At 48.8% G+C, this 26,482-nt stretch overlaps 3 protein-coding genes across 3 annotated transcripts in view; 1 reads left to right on the top strand and 2 right to left on the bottom strand.

Moving 5' to 3' along the window:
* The window catches only part of Plcg1 (phospholipase C gamma 1), a 35,298-nt gene extending 19,539 nt beyond the window's left edge, over window positions 1-15,759 (bottom strand). The window contains exon 1 of the mRNA XM_004669285.2: window positions 15,528-15,759. Coding sequence (XP_004669342.2) covers window positions 15,528-15,744 — 217 coding nt within the window. The 5' untranslated portion in view covers window positions 15,745-15,759. The remainder of the gene's footprint in view (window positions 1-15,527) is intronic.
* Window positions 15,760-16,047: 288 nt separating this feature from the next.
* On the top strand, window positions 16,048-16,689 carry LOC123462901 (serine/arginine repetitive matrix protein 1-like). Its single transcript, XM_045157068.1, has one exon. The coding sequence runs from the start codon at window positions 16,048-16,050 to the stop codon at window positions 16,687-16,689; it is 642 nt and encodes a 213-aa protein (XP_045013003.1).
* Window positions 16,690-24,721: 8,032 nt separating this feature from the next.
* The window catches only part of Top1 (DNA topoisomerase I), a 103,016-nt gene continuing 101,255 nt past the window's right edge, over window positions 24,722-26,482 (bottom strand). The window contains exons 20-21 of the mRNA XM_004669284.2: window positions 26,265-26,414; window positions 24,722-25,996 (exon numbers count right to left, since the gene is read on the bottom strand). Coding sequence (XP_004669341.1) covers window positions 25,894-25,996; window positions 26,265-26,414 — 253 coding nt within the window. The 3' untranslated portion in view covers window positions 24,722-25,893. The remainder of the gene's footprint in view (window positions 25,997-26,264; window positions 26,415-26,482) is intronic.

The raw sequence follows: 26,482 nt of genomic DNA, 5'->3' as shown, positions 1-26,482 counted from the left end.
TAAGACCCTGCCTCAAACAAAAACAACAAAAAGATACTGTTTCCTGAGCCAGCAGCACCCCACCTGCATACTTTCTATAGTCTGGGGCATGTGCAACCCTGCTGGTGGGTTATGGAAATAGGAGATCAACAGATCTGAAATCACACAGATCAAGTCTGTTCTCCTGTCTGGCTCATGGTAACAAGAGCACTGGTGAAGGTGCACTTCCCATGCCCCTTTATTACACTACTTTATTACACTACTGCCCAGATACCCACCCAGAAGTAGCAGCCCTGACCTACCAACATTCCTGTCCTGCTAACCCAACTTCAGAGTAAACTTTTTAAATTTTATTTTTTATTTATTTGAGAGAAACAAGAGAAAGAGGCAGGGGGGAGAGAGAAGAAGAAGGAAAGAGAGAGAATGGGTGTGCCAGGGTCTCCACCCACTGCAAATGAACTCTAGACGCATGCGCCACCGTGTGCATCTGATTTATGTGTGTCCTGGGGAATTGAACCTGGGTCCTTTGGCTTTGCAGGCAAGTGCCTTAACCCCTAAGCCATCTCTCCAGCCTTGGATTTTTTTTTTTTTTTTTAAAGAAGAAACTGTAATTTATGCCTGGCACTTGTGGCCAGTTATAAGCATGGAATGAGAATGCCACAAAAATGAATTGAATAAAATCAGTTCGCATACCAGGCCTGGGACCCTGAGAAGAGCGATGTTCCCTTTCTGTATCTTCTCTCATCTCCCTCTACTTTCTTCCTCAGCCCAGGACAGACTCTTGCCTTGAGGCCACAAAGACCAGAAACAGCACTTAAGCACACAGCATCTGGACCATGCACGCATAGACAATAGTGCCTCTAGGACTAGCCAGTAATGGCAATCACTGTCCCTTTAAGAGACTATTTCCTTACCTGAGCTACCAGTGTTGAGAACTAATCCCAAGTACTTAGAGAGTTGTGAAGCCAAGACACCTCTCAGGGCAGGTGCGAACCTGCTTCTGCAGCGCAGTGCCCTTCACCCTGGGACAGCACTCCACTGTGTTCTCGCATGAGGTAGTTTTGTTAAGGGAACAAGTAAATTGCAGGCAGCCAGTCTGAAGCCTGGGAAAGGGGAGAGGACAATGTTCTCTGAAGGCAGGGCTGTTTCCTGCCTTCATCTCCCACTCCCCCAGACATCAGGCCAAGCATAAGCCTGCCACCATCTGTCTTGCCCAGTGAAATGGGGCAGCCACCTTGCCCAGCCATGAGGGGGCAGCATCTGTTACCAGGCAGGGTCCCAGGATTGCGGGAACCCCAGAGAAAGTAAACAGCAGGAACGATAAACTAAGCCTTTTCCAGGGCTCCTCAAAGCACAGGCCCTGGAACGTAGCCAATCCTCCTTCAGGGTTAGAAACACAGCAGGCCCTAGAAAAATGAGGGAGCCCAACCACTAAGCCTAAGACCTGGAGACTCCAACTTCTTCATCAGAACTCCAAACCCATTTCTAGTGCCCCCTACGATCAACAAAGCCACTTTTCACACAGATCCAGAGATCCCTACATCACAGTCACAGGGTCACACGGCAAAGGGCAGGTGATGCCAAAGCACCCTCTCCTTCCCATGCCCACACAGGAGATGCCACCAAACCAGAAGAAAGGAGAACTCAGTCCCTCCCCAGGAGACAGCAGGAACTTGAGGTTACACCCATAAGAGACTGCCCCAAACACCTGACCCAGAAGAGCAGCTGGGCCCAAGTTGGCATGCAGCCCCTTTCCTACCTTAGTAAACAGGAAGACGCCATTCAGACATCTGGATGGAGGTCCGTGGGATCCCTCTACATAGGACCTTGCTCCGCTAGGGAATAACTGCTCCAGGTTGCAGCTGCACAGGATCCTCACCAAAACACAAGTAACCCTGAGTCTAGAGGCATCTTCTATTTAGAGAAATTAGGAATAGAAGGTCCAAAGTGTCTTAACATGACCACATGGTAATTGGTGGCAGATGGGGGCTCAATGGAGTATTACCACTGTAATGCCAGCCCTGACACTGAGCATACAGGGAAAAGGAAGGAAGACCACAGAGAGCTTCATACCGCCCAGGCAAGCAGGCCTCTTTCCTAGGACACAACGTATCTTCACCCATTTCAGGTGGTAACGGTACGTCTTGTCTCAAAGGAAGGAAGCCTTATATAGAGCACTCGAGCTGAAGGAAACTCTCAGCAGCCATCTGTGATGTTTAATCAGATGCTATCATCCCATTAGTTGCCAGGTATCTCTCTACTCTATGTCAGGGCCTGAACTAGGTCCTGGGGAAACAGATCAATAAGGGATCAGAGTTCCTGCCTTTGAGAAAACCCCTGCCTGATGGAGGAAACAGATGGGGAAGCAGATAGCTACTATGAGGTCATGGAAAGAGTGGAACAACAAGATGTCTATGGTGCTGAGTGTGCAAAGGGTCTCTGAGTGCTCTATGGAAGGCAGGTCTAGGGGTTAACCTGAACATGTTGGACAGACGGGGACATGGAAGCCAAGGCATCAATAAAGGCAACTAGTATGTTCCAAAATAGTGTTCAGAATGTCATGGATAAGAGGGAAGAGAGGTGGGCCTACAATGGCCTTGACTGCCACAGTGGGAAGAGAGGTAACAGGAAGGGGGCTTTCTCCAACTTCTCTGCCTGAGCGCTGACGCCTCCCTAGGCAGCCCAGCATTATATAAGCCTGTGGGTCAGAAGTCCTGGATGCTCTGACCACTGCCTTCCAGAAGGCTGACAGGAGCCATGTTTTTCCTACATGACCCATATCTGGTAGTCTTCCAGCCATCTAGGGGCCTCCAAAGCCAGAGTCTATGAATGTCCAGGATTTAAAACAAAACAAAACATAGTCTATAGAGTGCCTCCTTAGCATCTTCAGGTCACATGGGAAATCAGCACTTGGATGCAAGTCACTTCTATAGTTTTCTTTTGTGACCATACTCTCCATCCTATTTGAGACTGCCCTTGATTTTCCCCATACAACCTCAACAGGTTTCCCTGCTTCTTTGTGAGCTACAGGTCCATCCCACTAAATACTGGCCTTCATCAAGGCTCAAGCCAAAGCCGTCTCTTCTGGTCTCTGCTTTCTCCTTAGTCAACATCAGTCATGCCCACATGCCTCCAAATGTACAGACAACTCACAGAACATCTCTAGCCTCTATATGACCCTACAGAATTCCACTTCTGCCTCTGAGCCCCACCTGTCCAACTAAAAACAAAACAAAAAGGAGGGGGCAACCCTCAAACCAAATATTGTCTTCTTGCATTATAACCCAGGCCTTTTGTACACAAACTGAAATTTCAGAATCAGCCTTTAGACTCCTTTTTCTTTTTTTTAATTTAATTTTTTATTGACAACTTCCATAATTGTAAACAATATCCTATGGTAATTCCCTCCCTCCCCAACTTTCCCCTTTGCAACTCCACTATCCATCATATCCCCAACCCCTCTCAATCAGTCTCTCTTTTATTTTGATGTCATGATCTTTTCCTCCTATTATGAGGGTCTTGTGTAGGGAGTGTCAGGCACTGTGAGGTCATGGATATCCAGGCCATTGTGTGTCTGGAGGAGCACGGTGTAAGGAGTCCTACCCTTCCTTTGGCTCTTACATTCTTTCCACCTCTTCCACAATAGACCCTGAGCCTTGGAAGGTGTGACAGAAATATTGGCAGTGCTGAGCACTCCTCTGTCACTTCTCAGCACCACAGTGCCTTCTGTAGACTCCTTTTTCTGTCACTAGACCCCAATCCAGCTCTCCAACAAGCACAATTGACTTTATTATTCACAATTAGTCATACTCACTGAGCACTAAATGAGGGTCATCATACCAGGTACTTAGAACACAGGCACCTCATGGAGCTTCAATGTGGGAGAACTGGATTGTACATGATGCTAGGAAGATTATGTTAAATAGAGCCAACTAATGTTCTGAGAAACTGCAAAGCACAGAAGAGAATGCTAATAATGCCTCTATTGGGTGGGAAGTCAGCAGAGCAAGAGTGGCACCTGACATCCTGTCACTCATTTCTTGCACAATTCCTTTGTGCATTACATAAAACTCCTGATAAAATGACTTTGTTTCATCCTGCAACTAACCACTATGAAAGCCAAGCATAGAGTTCCCATCTTCCAAGTGAGGAAACCGAGCAGAGAAGTTAATATGCGCTGTACTGCTTCAGGATCCCAATGGGAAGTGTCTGAAAGGGGCCAACACACACAGGTGGAAGAAAGCACTTCGGGCGGCACCATGCACGGCTGCCTCGTGGCACTCTTTACAGCAGTAATTGCATGCATGTGCTTTAAGGCTGTCTTCCCCACTCGAGTGGAAACTCACTAAGGGCAGGAACCATTTCTACCATCTTGACTGTCACACACTCCACGGGAATTTAACAAGTGTTCATGGAAAGAAAACAACAAAGAGCATCTCAGGTGACCAACCTACTCCCCTCAGCCAAAGACACCTACAGGCTTCTGCTGCCTTGTCCCTGCTAGGCTCTCCTACAGAGTAGACATGCAATGGGTTAGGCGGGGAAAGGAAAATTCAGCAGCCTCCATCTGAAGTGAGGAGACAAAAGGAAAGGGGAGAATCTCTAGAGGCCTTCCCTTCCAGAACTCTTAAACCCCTGCCTTCTCTCCACCTAACCCTGGTTCCCTCCTCTGGTTTTTATGAAAGTGGGGACAGTCGTAAAATCCCAAAACACAAGAGTAAGCTCTGACTAGAGTTAGTTCTCAGTGATGAAAGAAGTCAACAAGGTGGAGGACTGGTGACGCAGATAGCTTGCTCCACAGACTAAGAGGCTCTCACAGTTGAGCTGCATAACCCAGGCCTCCACAGCGTCTGACCATACTCCCTTTGGGTCATGCCTGGCTAAGCGATTCTCCCGTCTCCCTTTGCTTCATAGAGAAGCAAAGCCCCAACAAGCTACCTGACTTTAGTCCATAGGAGAACCCACAAACTCACTCACTGCTTTCCCAGGAAGTCTCGTTTAGACACTTCGAAATTCCTCCCCCTCCTGAGAGATAGCTACCTTGCAATTTCCCCCTCCCAGTTTTTGCTTTCTAGTTCTACCCTCTCAGGAAGCTTCTTGCCCCATCCCTCACCAACACACATTCAAGTGTGGGCCAATTCTCAAGAAAGAAATCAGGACAGCCTTTTGGGAGCAGTCTGGCACTAGGTACACTGTTCTTACTGGAAGGAAGGAATGCTCTGTCACAGCTGGCCTCAAAAGGCCCTCCACTAAATCCTTGGCAAAGTGATATTTTTTTTCTAACCTACCTGGTGGATATGCTAAGGGCTCCCAAGGAAGGCCACAGCCCCAACTGGGACTGACAAGCTAACAATAAGCATATTATAATCAACTAGCAGGACTGAGAAAGGGAAGAGCTGCCTCCCTAGCTCAGGTGGGACAAGGAGACCATCAGGAGATCTATTGCCAAGTCCCAATGAATGATACCCATCCCTTGCCCTGTCGACACCCAGCCTGCCAGCTGAGGTTACCTGGACTGTACCCCTGTGCTGACCTACTACCTTCAAGCAGGCTGAGAAACCTGTGGGAACTGTGGCTGACTGGAGCCTTCCTCCCCCTTTTCCTAAAGTTAGTCACCCTATGAACTCAGGCCCAGAGGTGAAGCAGAGCCAATTGATCCTAGAATTCCCCCTTCACACACCTGCACCTACACAGCCAAACTCAGTGTTGTCTAGGCCAAGCCAATGGCATTGTGACCCTTAGGCATACATGCCTTCAACAATCACATTTCAAAACTTCAACCATCTTCAGGAACTCAACCCCAGAGTGTACCCTCAACTTGGGCCAAAGAAAATTAGATCCTACAGCAGCAAGTGGGCCAGCTTGCTGTGCGCCAACCCCTCATGAATGTGGCTTGTGAGCCGCCGAAGCCTGGAGCCGCAGTCAGGATCCACACTTCCCAGTGCCTGTGCCACTCCCTGGTACCTCGAGAGCCTTTGTATAAATTGCCTACCCAATAGATGTGCCAGCCAGTGGGGGAGGGGTACCCCATAGACCAGGAAGGGCTGCAACACAGACAGCCAATTCCATTTGGGACTTCCAACCTGGGCCCTCTGGCTGAGCCTACATGTCCTGTCAGGCCCGGTTTTGTGTTTTTTGCTGCATGTTCCAGATTTGCAAATGTCTCAGAATCAAAGACTGGGTCACCTCTTTCTAGATTCCCAACTCCTCTGTGCCTGGGCTCAGTAAAGGAGATGCCAGTCTTCTGTAGGAGAAACCTGCCTCACCCCGCTTACTCTGCATCCTGAGTCGTGTTGAAGCCAGGGCCTCCGGCCAATACGGGAAGGGCCAGAGCCGGAAGGAAGCAGCACAGCCTATACACAAAGCCTCCACGAGGGCTATAAAAAGGAGCCCCTCCCTGCTTCCCCCAGGATGGGCCTGGTTCCTAGGAGGTGAGGAGCAGGGAGAAAGCTAGTACTTGCGCCTGGGCACACAGCCACTGTAGCCTTTCAAAGGCTAGCCCAGCACCACCTCAAAAAGGAAGTCATCTTGAGAGAGGGCATGAGAGCATTAAGGGGTGAGCCAGGAATGTAAGTAAAGACTCTCTGAGCCCCATCTCTTGGGACCATCACCTCTCTCAAAGTAACCAAATCCAGTGCCTCTTCTCCCAGTTCTGCAGTCCCCAGTCATCCTTGGCCTTCCCACCATCCTTCTTTCTCCGGGGGCTGGCAGACACATCCCCTCGAGGCTTCCAGGAGCTCGAATTCTCACTCTGGAGGTCTCAATACACATAGCAAAGGAGTTCTAGGAGCAGCCATGACTAGAGGTGGCAGGAGGTTCTCATTCTGCAGTGATAGCAGACCCTGGGGCCACCTACATCAGGGTCTAGCAGGGGCACATGTGTTGGCTAAGACAGGGAGATTATGTAAGGGGCTCAAAGTCTAAATACAAAGATGACAGCTAAGGCAGCCTCTTCACTCACATGGGCAGAGCTCTGCTCCTCGACAGCACTAGGGCATGTTTGTTGTGCTCTTCCTACAAGGAAAGCCGTTTTCTCCCAGCAGCTGGCTACAAATCCCTTTCCCGCCTAGGGTGCATGAAACATTCAGGCTCGACACCACAGGGCTGACCCAGAGCACTGAGCAACAGTGGTGATCCAGGTGTACATGCACATGAAGCACTAGGGACAAATGAACCTTTCCTGCCATCAGCCACTGAGGTGTAGGGGTCTGTTAGTCAGTTTCATGTTGCCAGGATGAACATCCAAGCCAGGCACAGTTTATAGGAGGAAGGGATTTATTGAAGCTTACAGATCCAGGGGAAGTTCCATAATGGCAGAAGCAGCTGGCCCTCTTTCAACCACCACCCAAAAGCAAGCACTGGGAAATCCAAGCATAGCTCAAGCACTCTGCATACCTTAGCCTGAAGTTTAGATCCACCCCTGCTAACACCTTTTGGCTGAACTCCAGGATCTGCCCACAGTGACACCTCTACCCAGCAGCGACTATCTAAGTTACAAGCTTTGATAATCTCTTGATTCTACTGGGGGACATCCACTCAAACTACCACAGGGTCTTTTGTCTGACAGCATGCCCTTGCCTATCCTATGGAAGAACAGTCTCTTGTTTCCTATACAGACTCATCACAACCTGTAATTATTTTATTTGTCTGGCTGCTGATGTCCCTTCTGGCTTTCACCACCCAAACTGCATGTTCACTACTAGACTTCTCAGTGTTTGCCACAGTTAGCAAATGCCAGAGTGCAAAGCCAGGACCACAAGCAGTGTCTCATTTGTTCAGTGAGCCAGAGGCCCCAGAAAGCTGGATTTAATTAATGAATTTGATTATTATTTTGTTTCTAAACGGGGGTAGCTATGATGTGATGGAAAGCAAACCAGGCGAGTGATCTGCTGCTACTGTGAGTAAGTCAGAACACGGAGCCCAGTGTGCCCAGCACACGGTATCCAGTCCCACTGGACGTGTGTGATGGGTGAAGGAAGGAGATTATGAATAGAAGCATGTTGTAGGGTTTGAGAAACTGCACCCTATGTCCCATGTTCTCCTCAAAGGTGTTGGTGTCGACAGACTGTCACATGAGCCAGTGGTAGTGCTCTGGCCTCCATGTCAACCACCACCTTCAGTCTTGTAGGAGTGAGGGGAATGTCTGAGAAGGCTGAGCATCTGGATGAGGGTATCATGGCACAGACAGAAGCAGGAGAGATTCTGGAATGGAGGTGAAGTCTAGCTTGCCCAGATACAAGCCTAGGCTAGGCAAACACATCTGGACAGAGGGCAGAATAGGGATCAGGATCTCCGTCCACATTAACAAAACCTCTGATCCTATAGAACAGTGCAACTATTGTCACTTTTCCCACAGTGGAAGAATAAACAAGTACTGTACAAAAATCAGAAATCCTACCCTCTCCCATGAACTGCTCTGTGTAACTTCACCTTTGGGACTCTGGTTTCCTCCTAAGAGAGGGATGATAACTCCTGCCCTCTCTGGAGTCACTGCAAAGCTCCAACAATATATGCTTGAGAAAATGCTTCATGTACCCCCAATGCACTATTCAAATGTTTGATGCCTCGGTCCTCTGTGCACTGTCTCAGGGAGAGAACCAAGAAAACAAGTGGACAATAGACTTGTAGCCAGGTGGTTTGAATAAGCAGCCACTGTGGCCATGTGTGCTAGTGAAAAAAAACGTAGAGCTCTGATAACTAGATGAGAGTAAGGGGAGAACACTTAAGTGCCCTTAAGTGTCAGGTGCTGTGTGGGGCATTTTTGTATCAGATTTCTTACACTCATACATACACAACCTCACTTCATGAGCAGTAACGTACAACTGTATTACATAGAGGAAGTTAAGTTTTTGTTCTCTTGTTTGGTTTTTTGCTTTTTCGAGGTAGGGTCTTGCTTTAGCCCAGGCTGACCTGAAATTCACTGTGTAGTCTCAGGGAGGCCTTGAAATCACAGCAATCCTGACCTCAGCCTCCCAATGCTGGGATTAGAGATGTGCACCGCCACACCCCAGGCTGTCTTGTTTATTTTTTTTTGGAGACAAGGTTTCTCTAGTAGCCCAGGCTGACCTGGAACTCACTGTGTAGCCAGGATGGTCTTGAGTTCAAGGTGATTCTCTTGCCTCAGCCTCCTGTGTGCTGGGATGACAATGGAAGGCCAACACATCTACTAAGAAATTGCTTTTACAGCTGAAGATCACAGCTTGTTAAGCCAAAGCAACCCAGGAAAAATTGACACTGGTTCTAGCCACAAATCTCTAGTCCCCAACATAGCTCAATTACCAAGACAGTGGGGACTATCTGGCCAAGGATAACTTAGGCCACACCTTCCTCACTTTCAGATTCCCCAGGGGCAGCCCTGGATTGCATCAAGCTTCTCTGAATAGAGGACTCCATGTGGAGCACTAGAACCTTCCCCTTCTGTCCCACACCCAGATTTCTGACTTCTCCCCATTCTAACAGGGAACAAAGAAGGCAAACTCAGTATCTGACATCAGGGCCTAACAAAAGGCCTTGCAACCTCAGGTCCCGCCTCCTTCCCCAATGTGTCCTTGAAGATCTTCCTACATAGAAGGGGGCACCTCTAGAGAAGGGATACTTTGATCTGAGGGACACAAATGCACACAGGGCAGCAGAGGCAACCCTGCCACTCTGGGCTAGATCATTAGCTGGAAGACAAGGTTTCCCCACAAGGCAATGTAGAACTGGCTTAGAAATGGGCCATATGATGTCTTTGCCCTCATGGTTACCACCCGAGTAGCTGCTTCTAGCCAACCACTGGCTTCTGATACAAATGTTCATGATGGGAGAGAGCCCTGACCAGAGAAGCCCTGCAGAGAGCTTCAAGGAAGAGGAGGCAGCCTCCTGAGGTGAACTGAAGGCCTTTGGTGGTGGGGCACCAGTCCTGACCACACAGACACAGCTACTCTCCTTCCCACCAGACTCTTTCAGGGACACAATCCAATTCCCTCCTGTCACAGCTCCACACATTACACACATGCACCTTACCACACTGATGCCCAGCACTTTACAAAGATTTGCTTCAAATCCTCACACAGACCTTAAAATAAATGCTGTGTGTTACTATCTCCTTGACAGATGAGCATCAAGGTCACAGAGCAAGTGAGCTGCACAACAGGGTTATTACAACTCTTACAGTCTGAGTTCACAGTGCAAATGCTTAACTACTAAATTCTACCACCTCACCTCTCAAGACCTAATGTTTTTTCCCTCTGCCACCACAGCATCCTGGTCCTGCCTCCCCGAGGTCTTATCTTGGCCTCCATCAGTGCTCCTCTGCAAACTACAGGAGCTCACTGGGCCCTCTCCCCAACATCTACCTGAAAGACAAATAGACAAGTCAGTCCCACCATGGCCTCTGCAGACCCTCCACTGCTGATGAGATCACACTGATCATGGCACCCAGTGGATCCTCTCTAGGCTGCTCCCAACCATCCCAGCCTCATCTCTACCCCAGTAAATGTGCTCTCAACCCTGCAGAGTGTGAACCCTTCATCCTTACATTTCCCAACAGGCAAACCTTTAACCATTTAAGTTCTCTTCCCTCCAAGGAACAATGAGTTCTGTTTAAGTGGTTTCTTTTGAGTCTCAGGCTCAGTAAGCCTCAACCCTGAGGCTGAGGGAGAAGCACCCATGGGGATAATCCCCACATGGTGAATTCTACTGAAGTGCTGCTCTTTGGTCCCACACTCCTAGATAGGGACAAAGAGCTTCTGGAAGCAGCCAAAGTAAAGTTATTATTCAGAATAGGATGAAACTTCTCAGTGGTGCAGCTGCTGTGGGGTTCCCTCCCCCTGAGACTGGGGAAGGAGCAGCAGAGTAGTAATCAATCCAGGAAGCCCCATCAAAGTGGTTGCTTTGGCAATTCCATGTTCTTATACCTAACTCCTCTCCATGTTATATAAGCAACCACCAATAACCTCACTGGTTCAGCGAGTTGGTATGGGTGAAATCTTACTTTGGTCTGCCATCTGAGCCCTATTTGGGCTGAAGATGTTGCTTGAGTCTCCTCAAGGGAAAAGTTTCTCACAACAAGGGTCCTAAGAAAACTAAAATGACACACATGTTTCATCTTGTTTAATGGTTTGGTTACAAGTGTGATCTATTGATCAAAACCATCAAAACTGCGTGTTTGTAATGTGAAAAAAAAAAAAGGTTCTCTTCCCTGGTTGCCTCTGGTAGACTTTTAATAGGTTATCTAATACAGAGGGTTATAATCACATGCTTCCAAAGTTGCCCCATCCAAGATTCTCAATGGCACACTATGTGTGCTCGCCTCTAGTCTGTGCATCTGTGGAGACCCTCCTCATCCAGGGTGTGCTCAGCTTTGCTCGCCATGTATTTAGCAGGCCCCTTTTCTAGGCTCACAGGAAACAGAACCCCACCTGGACAGGGGACCTGGGAGCACACACATGGGGTGAGCCTGGGGTGCTGAGGAAACACTAAGAGGCCTGACTTCCCCTGGAAAAACGACAGTCAGACAGGAAACACACAGGCAGGAATGGCTAGTTCTAGAGTTCCGGACACGTGCTCTGCCCCCTTCCACACTGGGAATACCCAGCCAGCACAAAGAAGCCCTTGAGGACACCCACCTAGCACCCTCAGGCACCATGGACCTATTCTCCAGAGCAGACCTCTTTGGACTCTCTTCATCAGTCAAATGTTCATGACCATAGAGGCCACAACCCAATAGCTAGTCCCAATACCACTTCCTTCCCTGAGCCCACTTGCCCCATGAAGGCAGTCTGCTCCTTTTCTTCCCCCTCCTTTACATCAAAGTTTCCCTGAAGGCAAGGACCCATTTTCATTCACCAACTAAGAGGAACTGGTACCTACAACAGTGAATGATCCTGACTGATCCTGATCTCACCAGAGGGCATCATGTGGAAGTGTGAAGCCACAGCTGTTATTAGTAAGAATAAGAGACTGTGCCAGTCTGGAGGCTGGACTAGGAATGCTGCCTGTAACCTGATGTCTGGTTGTTGTTTCCAGAGCTATCTCACCTCTCTGCAGTGTCTAGCCCTCCACACTGCAAGCCAGACTCTCTCAAATGACAACCTACAGAAGTTGATGAAGGTGCAGAGGTTGAAGAGGTCTCTGCCTGTTTCTCTTCCCAAAGGCCCACAATGACCACAAAGACAGTGGGACCTGAGGCCCTGGCAGTACCACCCCCAGAGCAGGGGCCCCTCTAGATGTCAAAATGCAGGCACTGAGGGCTTTCTGAACTTCTGTTTCCTCATTATGAGATGAGGTGGTACTCGTGGCCACTGGGCAGGACTCTTGTGAGGAACAGCCAAGCAAACAGGGTGAAGGGCTGAGGAGACACCTCCCTGGGTTAACACATTGGAGTGCAGGCATGAGGACCGGAGTTTGATACCCAGAACCCACATAAAAAGCCAAGCATGGCTATGCACTCCTGTAACCTCAGCACTGAATGAGGCGGAGGCAGGAGGATTGCTGGAGCTTCTTGGTTACCAGTCTAACTGAAAAACAGGGAACTCCAGCCAGGTACAGTGAGAGACTGTATCTCAGGTAAGACAGACAGAAAGTTGACAGACCAAGACATCTAACATCTTCCTATGGCCTCCATATGCATGCACATAAGGCATGCACATCTGTACACACATGCACAATGCATACCACACACATTCACACCCACACCCATGAAAAAGAGGGTAAACAATCTCCTCAGCACTCAGCAGGAAGTGTGTAATTGCTTTTAGTTACTTAAAAGTCAGCAACATAAAAACCAAACACACCAGCCTAGCAAACAGCACCAAAGCATTTTCTACCCCTTTCAGACCAAACTGCTGCCTTGAGCATCAGCAGGTCAGAGCATGTTCCACATGCTGAAAGAGCAGAGTTAGGACAAGACAGGTCTCATGTGAGTGCTGTGTACTTTCACTGTATGACAGTGTCTCTCCTTCGGGTCCACCCTGAGTTTCTCTCTCTTTGGCCAGGTTTCTGACCCAGCATAGTACCTGGCAGGGTTAGCAGAAAAAAGTCAAATACCTGAGGAACCTGCCCAAGAGGCCAGGTGGCAGAGGACCCATCTGACAATCCAACCCTTCTCAGAATCTACAGGATTGAGATTGATTGTAGGGTTGAAAGCCCACTGAGGAAGCGAGGTACAAATGGTAGAAGTGGGACAGGACCTCAGTGGGAGGCTCTATGTGCATGGTCTGAACTCCACACTTGTCAGCTAGCCCAGGCTCCTTCAACCTAAGTCCCAAAATCAAAGACCAGGGCCCCTCTACTGCCTACCACATTCCACACCTCTTAAGTCCACGCTAACCGAGGAGGATTTCCTATCTCTGGCTGACCCACTCTGGGGAGGATGACAAAATTAGGCCCTTTGTATTCCTGCCATGGTTCCTCAAAGATGAGACACAATGAACTAGCTGGTCGTCACTTCTGGAAGCCCTTACCGTCTTCTCAGGCCTCAACTTACTATGGAGAAGGTCACACCCGCAAGTCAAATGTCAAACATTTCTTTGCAGAAATAGATGTTCTACATGATGGGCACTAGATGGGTCTCAGTCCTTCTCCTTTCTGAACCTTTACCCAGTCTTAACAGCTACCCCCTGCAGGGGGGAGTGTTCAGGCCCTTTGCCCTGAGGCCTAAAAATCCTCACTGACTGAAGACCAGGGGGACTAGCTTCTAGGTCCCCAGATCCTCTCCACATTCCCAGTCCAGGATCCAGAACAGGCATAGTCTCTCACTGTTATTATTAGTAACAGTTGTTTATTAAACATCTACCTACAATGTGTCAGGCACTGCTTTGTGTCAGTTCACATTTATCAAATATTTACAGTCAAACGCTAGTGCTTTACATCAATCTCATTTAATCCCAAGACCCACCATACATGGTGGATATATTATTGACCCTGTTTTTTGGAGAAAACCAAAGCCCACAGAAGGAAACTGCTGGGTGACACACCACTAACATCCCTATACATGGTACAAAATGCAGCTGTTACACAGGAGGTCTCCATCAGGGAAGAGCCAGCCTATTTATTTCAAAATGTAAAAGAGTGGCTGTGCCTGCAACCTGATGTTTGACTGATGTTCCCAGAGCTTGCTCAATTCCTCACAGTGTTTACACCTCCAAACTGGAAGCCAGTCTCTCAAACTACAAACATGTCCTTTCAATGGCAGCCAGAGTTGATGATGGTACTGAGAAAAGTGGGTGCCATTTCTGACTGGCAGCTGTGTCAGAACTGTAGTTTGTAGTTGAGGGTGTCTGCTGCCTCACCACAACACCTTCCTTCCTCCCATCTCCTCACCCATCTATACACACACACATACACCATACCCAGGAAGATGAGTGGGACCTTCTCTTGGGCTACCATTTCCTGACAGAGCGCTGGTTCTGAGAATGCCTTTCCAACAACACGTTCAGGGGGTCCTTGCAGAAAGCAACCCACAACTTTGGGTTACAGACAAATCATCTCCTCTGCCAGGAAACCTGGGGGACCTAAAGGGCAGAGCTGAATGGCTATCCAGCCACAGCCTAGGCACACAGGAGATCTGAGGTTTCTCAATACCACCCCCTTCCCTCCTCCCACCAAAGACCTGTGCAAAAGCAGCCAAACTCAGGCCTGGGAAGGCTGAGGCAGGAAACTAAGAGCCGCTCCCGGTTCCCCGTGGCCACTGGGCACAGGACACAAAGGACTAGACCCCAAACTGGATGCAGGCTCTTTCTGATGCCAAGCTACTAGTATTTGCTTGCATAGGAGCCTGGTCCCTTTACCAAGAGCCCCAGCTCTGGCTTTGGGTGTCTGCCCACCCACAAAGGCCTCCAAAACTCAGTTTCAGGACAAAGAAAGCAGGAGGGGGGAAAAAGCAACCACTGTCTCCTCTCAGGCTTTTCCAACCTAAACAGGACCACTTTCTGTCCTCTCTTCAACAGGGAGATGAGTAGGCCCCACTCTGATCCAAAAACCAGCCCTACTCCAACATCTGCCTAAGTTCTACTTAGGGATCCCAATGGTCCCCGTGCAAATAACACCCAGCCCGAAAGGCCCCGAGTTTCACAAAGTGCATTCTCCGGAGAATGGGCAGTGGGCGGGAACGTCTGCTGGCCCCAGGCTGTCGGGCAAGAGTAGGGGCCACTGTATTAGCTTCCCTCACCACCGAGGACACCAGTCTAGGGGTCGGGGGGGGGGGGTAGAGGAGGGGCAGGGTTCGCGAATCTGCCCTGGTCTACAGACAAGTGAGGATTTTTAGGCCTCCGTGTATATAGGGCCTAAAACACTCCCCCACAAGAGAGTGTCCTATCAGGTGATCGAAGGCCCGGATGCCCCCCACCCGGGAGTGACCACCGGAGACGAGGCGGCGGCGAGGCCCGAGGAGGTGGGGGGGAAGAAGGTCCCGAAAGTTTGTCCAAGTGTCTCTCCCGGGCGGCGGGCGGGCAGGGCGCGGGGAGTGGAGCCGGGTCCCGCCGCCCCCGCGCGCGCGCTGCGGGCCAGGCAGGCCGGCAATGATGGGCGGGGAGGAGGGGGGAGGACGGGGAGGGGGCGACACTTACTGGCCCCCTCGATCTTGTCGGCGCCGCGGCTCCACGTGATCTGGCGCGTCTCCAGCTTGACCTGGAAGGTCTTGCGTTCGGGCCGCTGCGACTTCTTGGAGTAGAACAAAGTCATGACGGTGCCCACCTCGAGGCTGCGGCAGAGGTGCAGCACCTCGGCGTCCGAGGGCGCGCCGGGCCCGCAGCCGTTGGCGCAGGGGGTCGCGGCGCCCGCCATGGCTCCGGCGGAGAGGACGGAGGTGACGGGCGGCGGCGGCGCAGGCCCGGCGGGCCCCGGGGACAGGCAGCGGCGGCTGGGGCGCTCGACGCTCGGGACCCGGCGGCGGCGGCGGCGGCGGCGGCTCCTGCGGGCGGACACGGGGCGGGGCCTGAGCGCGGGGGCGGGGCGTCGCGAGGCCCCGCCTCTCCGCGCGCCGGGAACAAAGGCGCCCGCTGGGAGGACCCTCCGCCCGCCCGCCGCGCCTGCGCCCCGCGACCCCCGGGGGGGAGGGTGCGGGGGGCGGACAGGCCGCGGGTAGCAATGGCGGACAGGCCGCGAACGCCGCGGCCCCGCACGGCTCTTTCTGGCCCCGGCTCCCATCACGTTTCCCCCTCCCCCCGCCACGCGCGGATCCCGACCCGTCACGCACGCAGCCCCGCCCACAGCCTGCGGCCCGCAGCCAGGCGGCCGGCCGGCCGTCCACCGCGCGCGCGCGCGCCCCGGACGCCTCCCGCCCGCCGTCCCGCGCGGCCTGCGCGCCGCCCGGGGAGTGACGCCCTTCTCGGGCCCGCCCGCCGTGCCGCCGAACCCGGGTTACCTGGGCAGGCTGCCTGGCGGAGGGAGCCAGGGCCGGGCCGGGGCCGCCTCACACCCGCGGCGGCGGGGGCGGACCCTCCGCGCACACTCTGGCGGGGAGGCGCGCGGGCGGGGGCGCGCGCGGATTGGTCAGCGGGTCTTGATGGGCAGGTCGATCCCGCCCCCTCCCTCCCTCCCTCCCTACAAGGCCGCTCTTGCGACAGCTGTGCGAACCTCTCGGGAGCCAAAGTGGCCTTCGAGGATGGGCTCCTTGGGAGCCGCCCGCCCGCCCGCCCGCTGCAGAACCCAGGCCCGTTTCCCGCCCCCCTCCAAGCCCCCTTCCTGCAAATGCTTTCCGAAGCTTCGCATCTTCTAGATCTTCTTTAGCTCCCCTCTCTGTGCCATTCCCTCTCAGCCCCCAAGGCTTCCCTTCCTCGGTTGCTCAGTGCCGGGCCAACACGAGCTGACCGTCCACGTCTCGTACACACAGGTGATGCTCATCCCGGATCACCCCCACCCCAGTGCTCCATGCTTTGGGGCCCTGGCATCCTGCTACCTGCTCCACACATCCCAGTCTTTCACCTCCCGCCACACACTGGCTCCTTCCACTTAGTTCCTCCTTCACTTAGTTCCTCTACAGGTTCCTCTCTTCTTTTGAGTACCCGAGGCCTGGCACCTCGCTAACTCTCCCGAGGCTGTTCCCTCTACCCTCAGAGGCCTCTCCAAATCTTCCCCGGACTATTTACCCTCCTAGGTCTTTTCTACATCTGTGCTGTAAGCTTTGCCCCTAAAGTGGAACGAAATCACTATGCTCTTAACTACACACAGGAAGTCCCACTGCACCTCACATGAGCATTCCTGTGCGACCTGCCTCTCTCCCCTGCTTCGCCTCTCACCACTGACTCTTCACTCTCCTTTCCCCAACCACAGCACCTTTCTGTGACGAATAATTTACTTTTGTCTTCCTCAAGCCATTCCCTGAACACCACTAAAACTGAGGACACTTATGGTCACATTGGAGACTGTCGGAACAACAGGCAAGTTGGGCAACAACCAGACAACTCAGTGCAACTTACTCCATTGCAGAGACGAAAGACCCCAGTACCACATCCAGATATGCTAGAGAAGAGTCCGGGTTCCTCAAAGGACTAGAATTTGTGGATATGCAATTGCATCTGGCTTACGTGGGTCCTGGGGAATCGAATCTGGTTCCTTTGGCTTTACAGGCAAGTGTCTTAACCATTAAAGCCATCTCTCCAGCCCCCAACTTTTTTACTGTAATGGTTGCATGTGCTGAAGGCCTCCAACAAGTTCAGAATTCAGCATGATGTTGAGAAACTTTGTCCTAGGGGAAGATGAGGTAGCTGAAATGGGCTGCCACCTAGTGACAGGCCTTTGAAGTGGGAGGGAGAGGACTAGGGTTGACCCAATGCCAGGTCTGGGCTTGCACATGTGGTCACGCCTGATCCTCATAATTACTCTCTAATCAGGGTTGATGTTTCCCAAGTTCGGCATGAGAAAAGGTTCAGAAAGTTTCTACAACTTGCCCCAATGTTACATAACTAATCAGCGAGAATCGGAATCAAATCTGAGTATGTGTGTTACTGTCTCAAGAGTACCTTAAGTAACTCCTGGTGGTCATTAGTCAAGGAAGCTAGCTGGCTCATCATTATGGGTGAGGAGAGGCATGCCCACACCTGGGCCTGGAACCCAGCAGAACAAGAACACTCACTGAGCATGGGTTAGGTCTGGCTTCAAGTGGTACAGCCCCTGTTAGGTAAAGACAGTTGTGGAGAGGGAGGGCTGTGGAAGAAGGGCAGAATTAGGCAATTAAACTAAGAAACCTACTTAAATGGAGTAGACAAGAAAGATCCTTCAGGCCTGTAGGACCTCAGGAGAGGCCAAAGGATGGAAGATGGTTAAGTGAGTGATTAATGGTGGGTTAGAGGAAAAGTACTTTCCAGGCAGGAGTAATAGCATGCACAAAAGATTGTCAAATTTAGTGATAGAAGAAGATGGAATTTGTCCATAAGGGAGAACACCGGCTGAAGATTAGGCTGCAAAGGCATCTGGGGCCGAATAGGGCCTTCCAGATCTTGTCTATTTTAGGAGGTACCCCTCTTAAATGTTGTAGACATCACAGAGCTCTGTGCCAACTCCAGCAGCCTATGGGCTACGATGCACTTTTAAAATCTGTTTCTCTGTTTTCTAGGAGCTTCCCAGAATGGAGCTCAAGCTTCCTTGCTTTTGCTTTTGTCTCTGGGGCCAGACATCCAGGGGCTCCAGAAATCCCTTGCCCAGTGGCAATCTCTTGTCAGGCCAGTAATCAGGGAACCCTTAGGGGATCATCTCCTCTTGAGATTCCTGGGCTAGCATCCCAGGCCTCGGTTGTCTCCTAGCAAAAGCAATTCAAGGAAAACAGGGCACATGCAGGGTGTGGCTTCTCCCAGCTCAGCATATATATGGGTGTGTAGGTGTCACTAGCAATGTGTGCAGCTGCACCATCTGGGAGGAGCAGCCCCAGCACCCACGGAAGGCACATGCGTCTGACATCACCCAGGCTAGTCCTGCTTGGACCTATTTCTGGGAACACTCATGCTTCAGCATGCTCTAGCTTGTACCAAGCCTGCGCCTGGAGTCTGCGGTGAGACTCAGTCCAACTACCCTCCAACCTATAGACTTGGCTTCATAGGTGTTTCTTTCTTCACATTGGCTCTTTTCTTTCTCATTTATCATCCCTATTGTACAGAAGAAATGGGCCTTGCTGGGCAGAGTGGTGTACACCTTTAGTCCTGGCAACTTGGGAGGCTCATGGAGGACGATCTTGACTTTGAGGCTGGGTTCGGTTACATTGGAAGATCTTGTCAGAGATCCTTCCAGAGAGGGATGGTGAGAAGAAAAGATAACATGCCCATGGTCACACAGCTCATGTGGGGCAGAGATAGAATGAAATCCAGGCAGTCTGGCTTCTGTCACTGCTGCCTTGTCTCCCATATGAACTTTTTTTTCTGTCTTTAGTTATTCAGTGTGGTCAAGGCTGGGTTCGGTTTTGTTTTAAAAGATAGGGTCTCTGACTCAGGTGGTCTTGGACTCGGCAGTTCTGCCTCAGCCTAGGCTAGGTTGGGTTTTTAGGAAGCTGGCCTTGACAGGCTTTGAGGGCAGAATGCTAATTAAGGATTAGCATTAGGACCAGCCTTAAGGATGAAACAGGCAGGAAAAGGGGAGTGGACAGAGGGAGAAGTTAATCTGTAATGCCAGCCTAGTGACAGTCTCAGCCAACCTCCAGTGTCCCTTTTGCAGCACTAGCTTCAAGTGGATGTGTCTTGCTCTGGGAAAAGCTCAGCCTCCCATGCAGCTCTTTGTAGCTGAGGTGATCCTAGCCTAGAAGCTTGGAGGCTGAAGGTTTTCTCTAATACCTCCCCCAGCAGTTGTGGCAAGTCCTTCCCTGAAGAGTGACTAGGTGTGGCACACTGCTATGCTCACCACAAAAAAAAAACAAAACAAAACAAACAAAAAAAAAACCCAGAGGCAGCGTCTCACTGTACTCCAAGCTCACCTGGGCTGACCTAGAAATCAAATCCAAAACTTCCAAGTGGTGGGTTAAAGGTGTGTGTACCACACCTGGCTTTTCGTTTCGTTTTTAACTAGGCAGGATCTTGTACAGCCAGGCTGGCCCAGCACCAGAATGTATTGTTTTCTGCCACCCCACCCCCCACCTTTTTTTTGAGGTAGGGTCTCACTCTGGCCCAGGCTGACCTGGAATTCACTATGTAGTCTCATGTCTTAAAAAAATAATAAAGACTTTATTTTTATTTATTTTATAGAGACAGAGTGTGAGCGAAAGGGAGAATGGGCATGCCAGGGCCTCTAGCTACTGCAAACTAACTCCAGAAGCATGTGCCTCCTTGTGCATGGGGCTAACGTGGGTCCTGGGGAATCGAGCCTCGAGCCATGGTCCTTAGGCTTCACAGGCAAGCGCTTAACCGCTAAGCTGTTTCTCCAGCCCCCAGCAATAGCACTTTCTATTTGATAACTTATTCTTTGGAGAAAGAAGGAAAGTAAAATTTTCCTGTTCTTGACAGGTTAGAAAATGCTAACCTTTAATTTATGCCCTATTTAAAAGTGTAGTTAGTGTATGCCGGGAGTGGTGGCACATGCCTTTCATCACAGCACTGGGAAGGCTGAGGTAGGAGGATCACAATGAGTTCAAGGCCACCCTGAGACCACATAATGAATTCCAGGTCAGCCTGGCCTAGAGTAAGACCCTACTTCAGAAAACCAAAATAATAATAAAAATAATAATAAAAAGTATAGTTTAGTGGGGCTCCTTCCACAAAAAGAGGCAGCTTTATAGAATTGTAGCTTCTAGTTAATCCATGCATAAAGACATGTTCCTTCTTTTAAAAAAAAATCATTTATTTGAGAGTGACAGAGAAAGAGGCAGAGAGAGAGAGAGAGAGAGAGAGAGAGAGAGAGAGAGAGAGAGTGAGAGAGAGAGAGAATGGGAATGCCAGGGCCTCCAGCCACTGCAAACGAACTCCAGACACATGCGCCTCCTTGTGCATCTGGCTAACGAGGGTCCTGGGGAGTGAGCCTTGAACCGGGGTCCTTAGGCTTCACAGGCAAGCGCTTAACCGCTGTTTCTCCAACCCACCATATTCCTTTTGTTAGTTGGTTTGTGACAAGTGTCCTAGCAGCCCTTAAGCACACAGAAGTACTTCCTAAGTACATAGCTGAGTGCACCATGAGCTCTACCCCAACAGTCTAGGCTCTTGGCCTCTGGTCCCAAATCTCTCTGTGGTCTTACCCTTCTGAGATGATGTCCTCTGCTCTCTTCCCCCTTTGGGATGTAATCTCAGACCCTTCCTGGCCCAGCAGCTCCTGGGGACTTCTCTGTGTAGCCCTTGCTACCTCACTGCTGCTGCTTCCCATTGAGGCTCTTCAGCTGTAGAGCAGAGCGCGGAGAAGAGGAAGGGAAAAGGAGACCAAGGTAGACTTCCTTTTCACTTTCTCTCACCCTTTCTTCCAGTAAACATCCCTGATCCTAGAGCATTAAGACAGGGCTGCATCAGACCAAGTACCCACTCCACTAATAGACTCAGAAATGCCAGAATCCAAGCTGATTCATTTGTGACAAAGGCCCTGGCAACACTGACTTCCTCAAGATACAGTTTCTCCAAATGAGGTGATCACTTATTTTCATAATAAAGTCACTCAAAGATAATTTTGTATACTTTTTGCAACTGAAATACTAACATGTTTAGAGATGTATATTAAAATGTCCAGCCGGGTGTGGTGGCGCACACCTTTATCCCAGCACTCACTGGGGAGGCAGAGGTAGGAGGATTGCCATGAGTTCAAGGTCACCCTGAGGCTTAGTGAATTTCAGGTCAGCCTGGGCTAGAGTGAGACCCTACCTCAAAAAACAACACAAAACAAAACAACAAAAAAAGCAAAATAAAATGTCCCAATTTTACTTTATTTATTTTGGTTTTTCAAGATAGTCTCTCCTAGCCCAGGCTTGACCTGGAATTCACTATGTAATCTCAGGCTGGCATCAAATTCAGAGCAACCTTACTACTTCAGCCTCCTGAGTGCTGGGATTAGGTATGTGCCACCCACCATGCCCGGCTAAAATGTCCAGATGTTTGTTCAGCGACACATCTATATTTCAATTACATATTATTTGAAGGAAGTAACACTGATTTCCCATACACATTTCCAGTATTAAGTTCAAGTCTAGATAAATCTTTGATTTCTGTCTTGTCACGGTGAGAACTGTGTTGAATTATCCCCTATAATTTCCTAAGGCACATCACCTTCACAGGCTTCCAAGCTGACAGCACTTCTGAAAACACCTTTCTTGAGGAATAATTTACATATAAAATGCACCCACATAAGGTTTGAATTTTGAAAAATGTATCCGTTCTTAGAACTTCCACCCAATTAGTATATAAAACTTCACCTCCATCCAGCCATCACTGATTTACTTGCTGCTACAGGTGACTTTCCGTGTTCTCAATCTCATATAGGTGGCATCAGCATATACACTCTTGCATTTTTCTATTTGAAGTTCATCCATTTTGCTGCAGAGGTGCTGTGTGATAGTCATTGAGGATTTAATCTAAGCAGTTAGGTTTTAGTGTAACATTAAAACATTTCTCCCGGGCTGGAGAGATGGCTTAGTGGTTAAGTGCTTGCCTGTGAAGCCTAAGAACCCTGGTTTGAGGCTTGATTCCCCAGGACCCACGTTAGCCAGATGTACAAGGGGGCACATGCATCTGGAGTTCGTTTGCAGTGACTAGTGGCCCTGGTGTGCACATTCTCTTTCTCTCTGCCTGACACTCTCAAATAAATAATAAAATAAAAAAAAACTTAAAAAAAATTTCTCCCATAGATAGTAACCTCATTTCATAATCACTTTATTGTTTTAAACACATCATGGAGAACCTTAAATTTAAGTGTGAACAGGTCAGGGAGGCCCCATCATCCAACTTCAGCAGTTGTGCTGTTTGTGTTGCTAATTTTTTTTTTAATGGTGCTGGAAATGGAACCCAGAGCCTCGCTCATACTAGGCAAGCGCTCACCCTCTGAACTATGTCACCAGCCCATCTCAGTAATTAATCCTGAACAACTATGATCATGTGTTTCATGCCAAACTTTACCCAAATCCCCTGTATTATTTTGTCATGAATCTCAGCTCTATCATGTTATCCATAAATCCGTCAGTATTTTTCTAAAGAGTTTTAGAAATATATACATGTATTACTGCATAATTACTAAGCCTAAAAATCAAGTCTATTTGGTAAGAGTCTGCTTACATGGAATACTTGGGATTGTGAGAAACGATTACTTAAGTCTGTGTTAAATTTCTTTGCCTCCCTGTTTACTGATTTTGTCAGGGGACTACTTAGAAGCATCCAAAACTAGCATGACCGAGGTCATTCCAGGATGTTTTCTCCAAGAAGTGCTTTTTAGTTCAAAACAAACAGGGAATTTCTCATTATATTAGACTTTGCAAGGACTGAAATATAAGTCAACAACTTTTAAAAATTATTTTTTTCCTCTGTGGGGGAAATTCCTATATCCAGCATAGTAGTGTTTAGGAAATTATTTCAAAGCTGGCAGTTCAGTTCCCATTGGAAATGGGATGAGAGAAAAAAAGGGATGTAAACTGTTGGGGCTTTTTGCCTTCATGTGGTAGACAGCTTCACTTAGGCAGGAAAGGTTCAACCAGGTCTGGAATCAAAGGCACTGAGATCTCTTCCAGAAGGTCTTGTGGACACCCCTGCAGAGGGGTGCGTGGCAGTGTGAACAAATCTCAGGAAGGGGCTTTGGGCACAAAAGGCATCGCTCTTGGGTGGGAACTCTTGGGTGGGATTAGAATCTGTTAGGACAAATGAGACAAGAAACCATGGCACCTAAAGACCTAACATTAGAAGTAACTCAGCAACAACCTGAGAGTGAATCAGGAGATATGACGTTACAGAAGCCAGAGAAGCATTTTTATAAAGATGTGGTCATATAAGGTATGATTACTTTCAGAAAAACAAACAAAAAACCCAACCTGGAGTTGGAGAGATGGCTCAGCAGTTAAGGCTCTTGACTACAAAGTCTACTGATCTGGGTTTGCTTCCCCAGTACCCATGTAAAGTCATATGCTCAAGGTAGCACATGCATCTGGAATTCATTTGCACTGCTTGGCAGGAGGCCCTGGCACACCCATTCTCGCTCTCCTCTCTCAACTTGCAAATGAATTTTAAAGGTAGGAGGATCACTGTGAGTTCAAGGCCACCTGAGACTACGTAAGGAATTCTAGGTCACCCTGGGCTACAGTGAAATCCTACCTTAAAAAACCAGACCAAACAAACAAACAAAACTCCACAAATGTATAGGGTCAGATTAGTGAAGGCTGTGTGTTTAAGTGCTGGTTAACCATAAATGGGCATGAGGGATCTTACTTGAGATAAAAATAGTCTAAATTTGATTATGCAACAATGGATGGAACCAGTCAAGAGTTACTGGAATGCTCGGGCCTGGTGCTCTTGTTGACTGTGACTAGAAGCTTAGCCATGCAAGCAAACCTAAAGCTTCCTGCAGCACATGGAAAGGCCTCCAAAACCCTGCTTCCCTAATAAACTCCGCCTTGCTCAGTACACATTACCCACCTAGGCTTCAAATACAGTTTTCTGCACCCTCCTCATCTTCTGGGACTGTCTTTAGGGATACACACACAGAGGATACTCTTTATTCCACACCCACAGCAGGACAGAAGCACCCCATCCAAGTCAAGCCCAGTCCCATCTGCCCCCTGGGAGGGATCAACTTGCATTGACTTGAGTAATCAAACCTTCCCCATGCTAATCCCAGCCCCTGAGCCTTAACTCTGGCCTGGGGTAACAAAGAGGCAGACACTAAGTTTCCGTTAAGTTGTAGGAATTTATTTTAAATAACCTACAATTGATTAAAAGGGAGTTCATGATAAAAATAGAAGATACTTGAGGAAAGATGTGGGGAGTGGACTCTGCACACACACTAAACTAACAATGCTTCTAAAACTAATGATTATAGCAAAAAAATGTCTTCACATTAAAATTTTGCTTTTTATGGGTTTTTCCATTTTTTACACAATTACAAAAGAAAAAATAAAAGCCCTAAAATCTTGATTATTTTTCCTTTTATTTTTTGGACCAAATACGCATTTTCCTCTAAATTTATTGACCTGGAAGTTTTTATACAATAAAAATCTTTCAAGTGAAAGACTAGGGCCCCCCCCCCAAAAAAGGATGTTTTAAAGGGTACAAAGGATGATGGGAAAATGGTTTCAGTCACTGATTATTTCATTATCCTTAGACTCACTCACCCTTCATCCCTCCCCAACCCCAATCTACACGATCTTTAAGATCAAGAAAAAGGTTTAAATATTTTAAAATAATTAAAAAGAAATAAAAATTCACATTTAAAAAGGAACACTCAAGTCAGGAAATATTTTCCCATCATGCTTTTCTGTGAACAGGTGTCTGAACCAAAACACTGCGGATGTCACAACTGCTTCAAGTTTAATGAGAACTGATTCCCATGACAATAGAGTGACAACTCTTAACAGGTGCGCTGGGTTTTTTTGTTCTACTTAATTTTCAATTCCTGAAATGGGGAAGGGGAGGGAGTTTAGGAATTTGTTTCTATTAAAATATAGAAGTTATTGCAAAACCCTAACTGTAAAAACGCACCAATATAATCGGACTTCGCATACAGTAGCTAAGAGAACCCAAATGCTTCAGTGAAACTGAATTTGCCTGGCAGGATGCTGACAAATTCCCATCCACTTGCCCTCTTGAAAATAAAAACAAAATCCAAAACAAATCATACAGCTAGAATTTTGATATCTGAAATATTTTTAAATAAGTTGTCCATAGGACAACTGGCTCAGCTCTCCCTTATATCTCCAGGTTAATCTTTTCGCAAAGATGTTGGTTTGTTAAGACTTGCTGCCTCTTTCCCTCAGGTGCGAGGATAAGCGAGGCTCACAGTTTATCCATCTTTCCCAAACCACACTGTTCCTTTTCACAAAACCCTGCCCCTTGACACTGGCTAAAACTCGTAGTCTTCATCAGCCATGTCAATGGCCCAAGCAAATTTCTCCCGCTGGGTTTTGTTGTAAATTTTCTCAATCGGGACCCCCCACTTCTTGCACCTGCAAAGGAGACAAGAAAGATAATTAGTCTGACTCAGCAATGGCCCAGAGCAGGGGCCCAAGTGGGTTGTGCTGCCCCTTTCCTGGTGAGGCATTAGGGATGTTCCAAGAGCAGGGCCATCTACTCATGTAATCTTGACCTTGATTTCTAAGGTAGGTGCTATTATAAATGCACAAATTAAAAAGGGGAGATATTAAGTAATGTCCTCATGTAGCCCTCACTACCTTTCTCCAGCAAGCAGGAGCTCTAGACAGACTCTGTGCTTACCAAGCAACTGAGATCCTGGGGTCCAAATAATTGAGTTTGGAGGTTCCCAAGGCAATTTGTTTGTTCTCTTCTCTGTCTGTAGCTTGGACTTCCAGCTTCATCAACTGTTCCTCCAGTCTCTGTACAGCTTTCTTCTTAGATTCTACAACCCTGGGAGAATGCAGAGTCATTATGGCCTCTGGACAACCTCACTTCTACCACTTAAGAGAAAGTAGGAT

The sequence above is a fragment of the Jaculus jaculus genome, chromosome 8, assembly GCF_020740685.1.
Source record: "Jaculus jaculus isolate mJacJac1 chromosome 8, mJacJac1.mat.Y.cur, whole genome shotgun sequence".
Lineage (NCBI taxonomy): Eukaryota > Metazoa > Chordata > Mammalia > Rodentia > Dipodidae > Jaculus > Jaculus jaculus.
The sequence above is the reverse complement of the archived record's forward strand: the minus strand, read 5'-3'. Positions and strand labels throughout refer to the sequence as shown.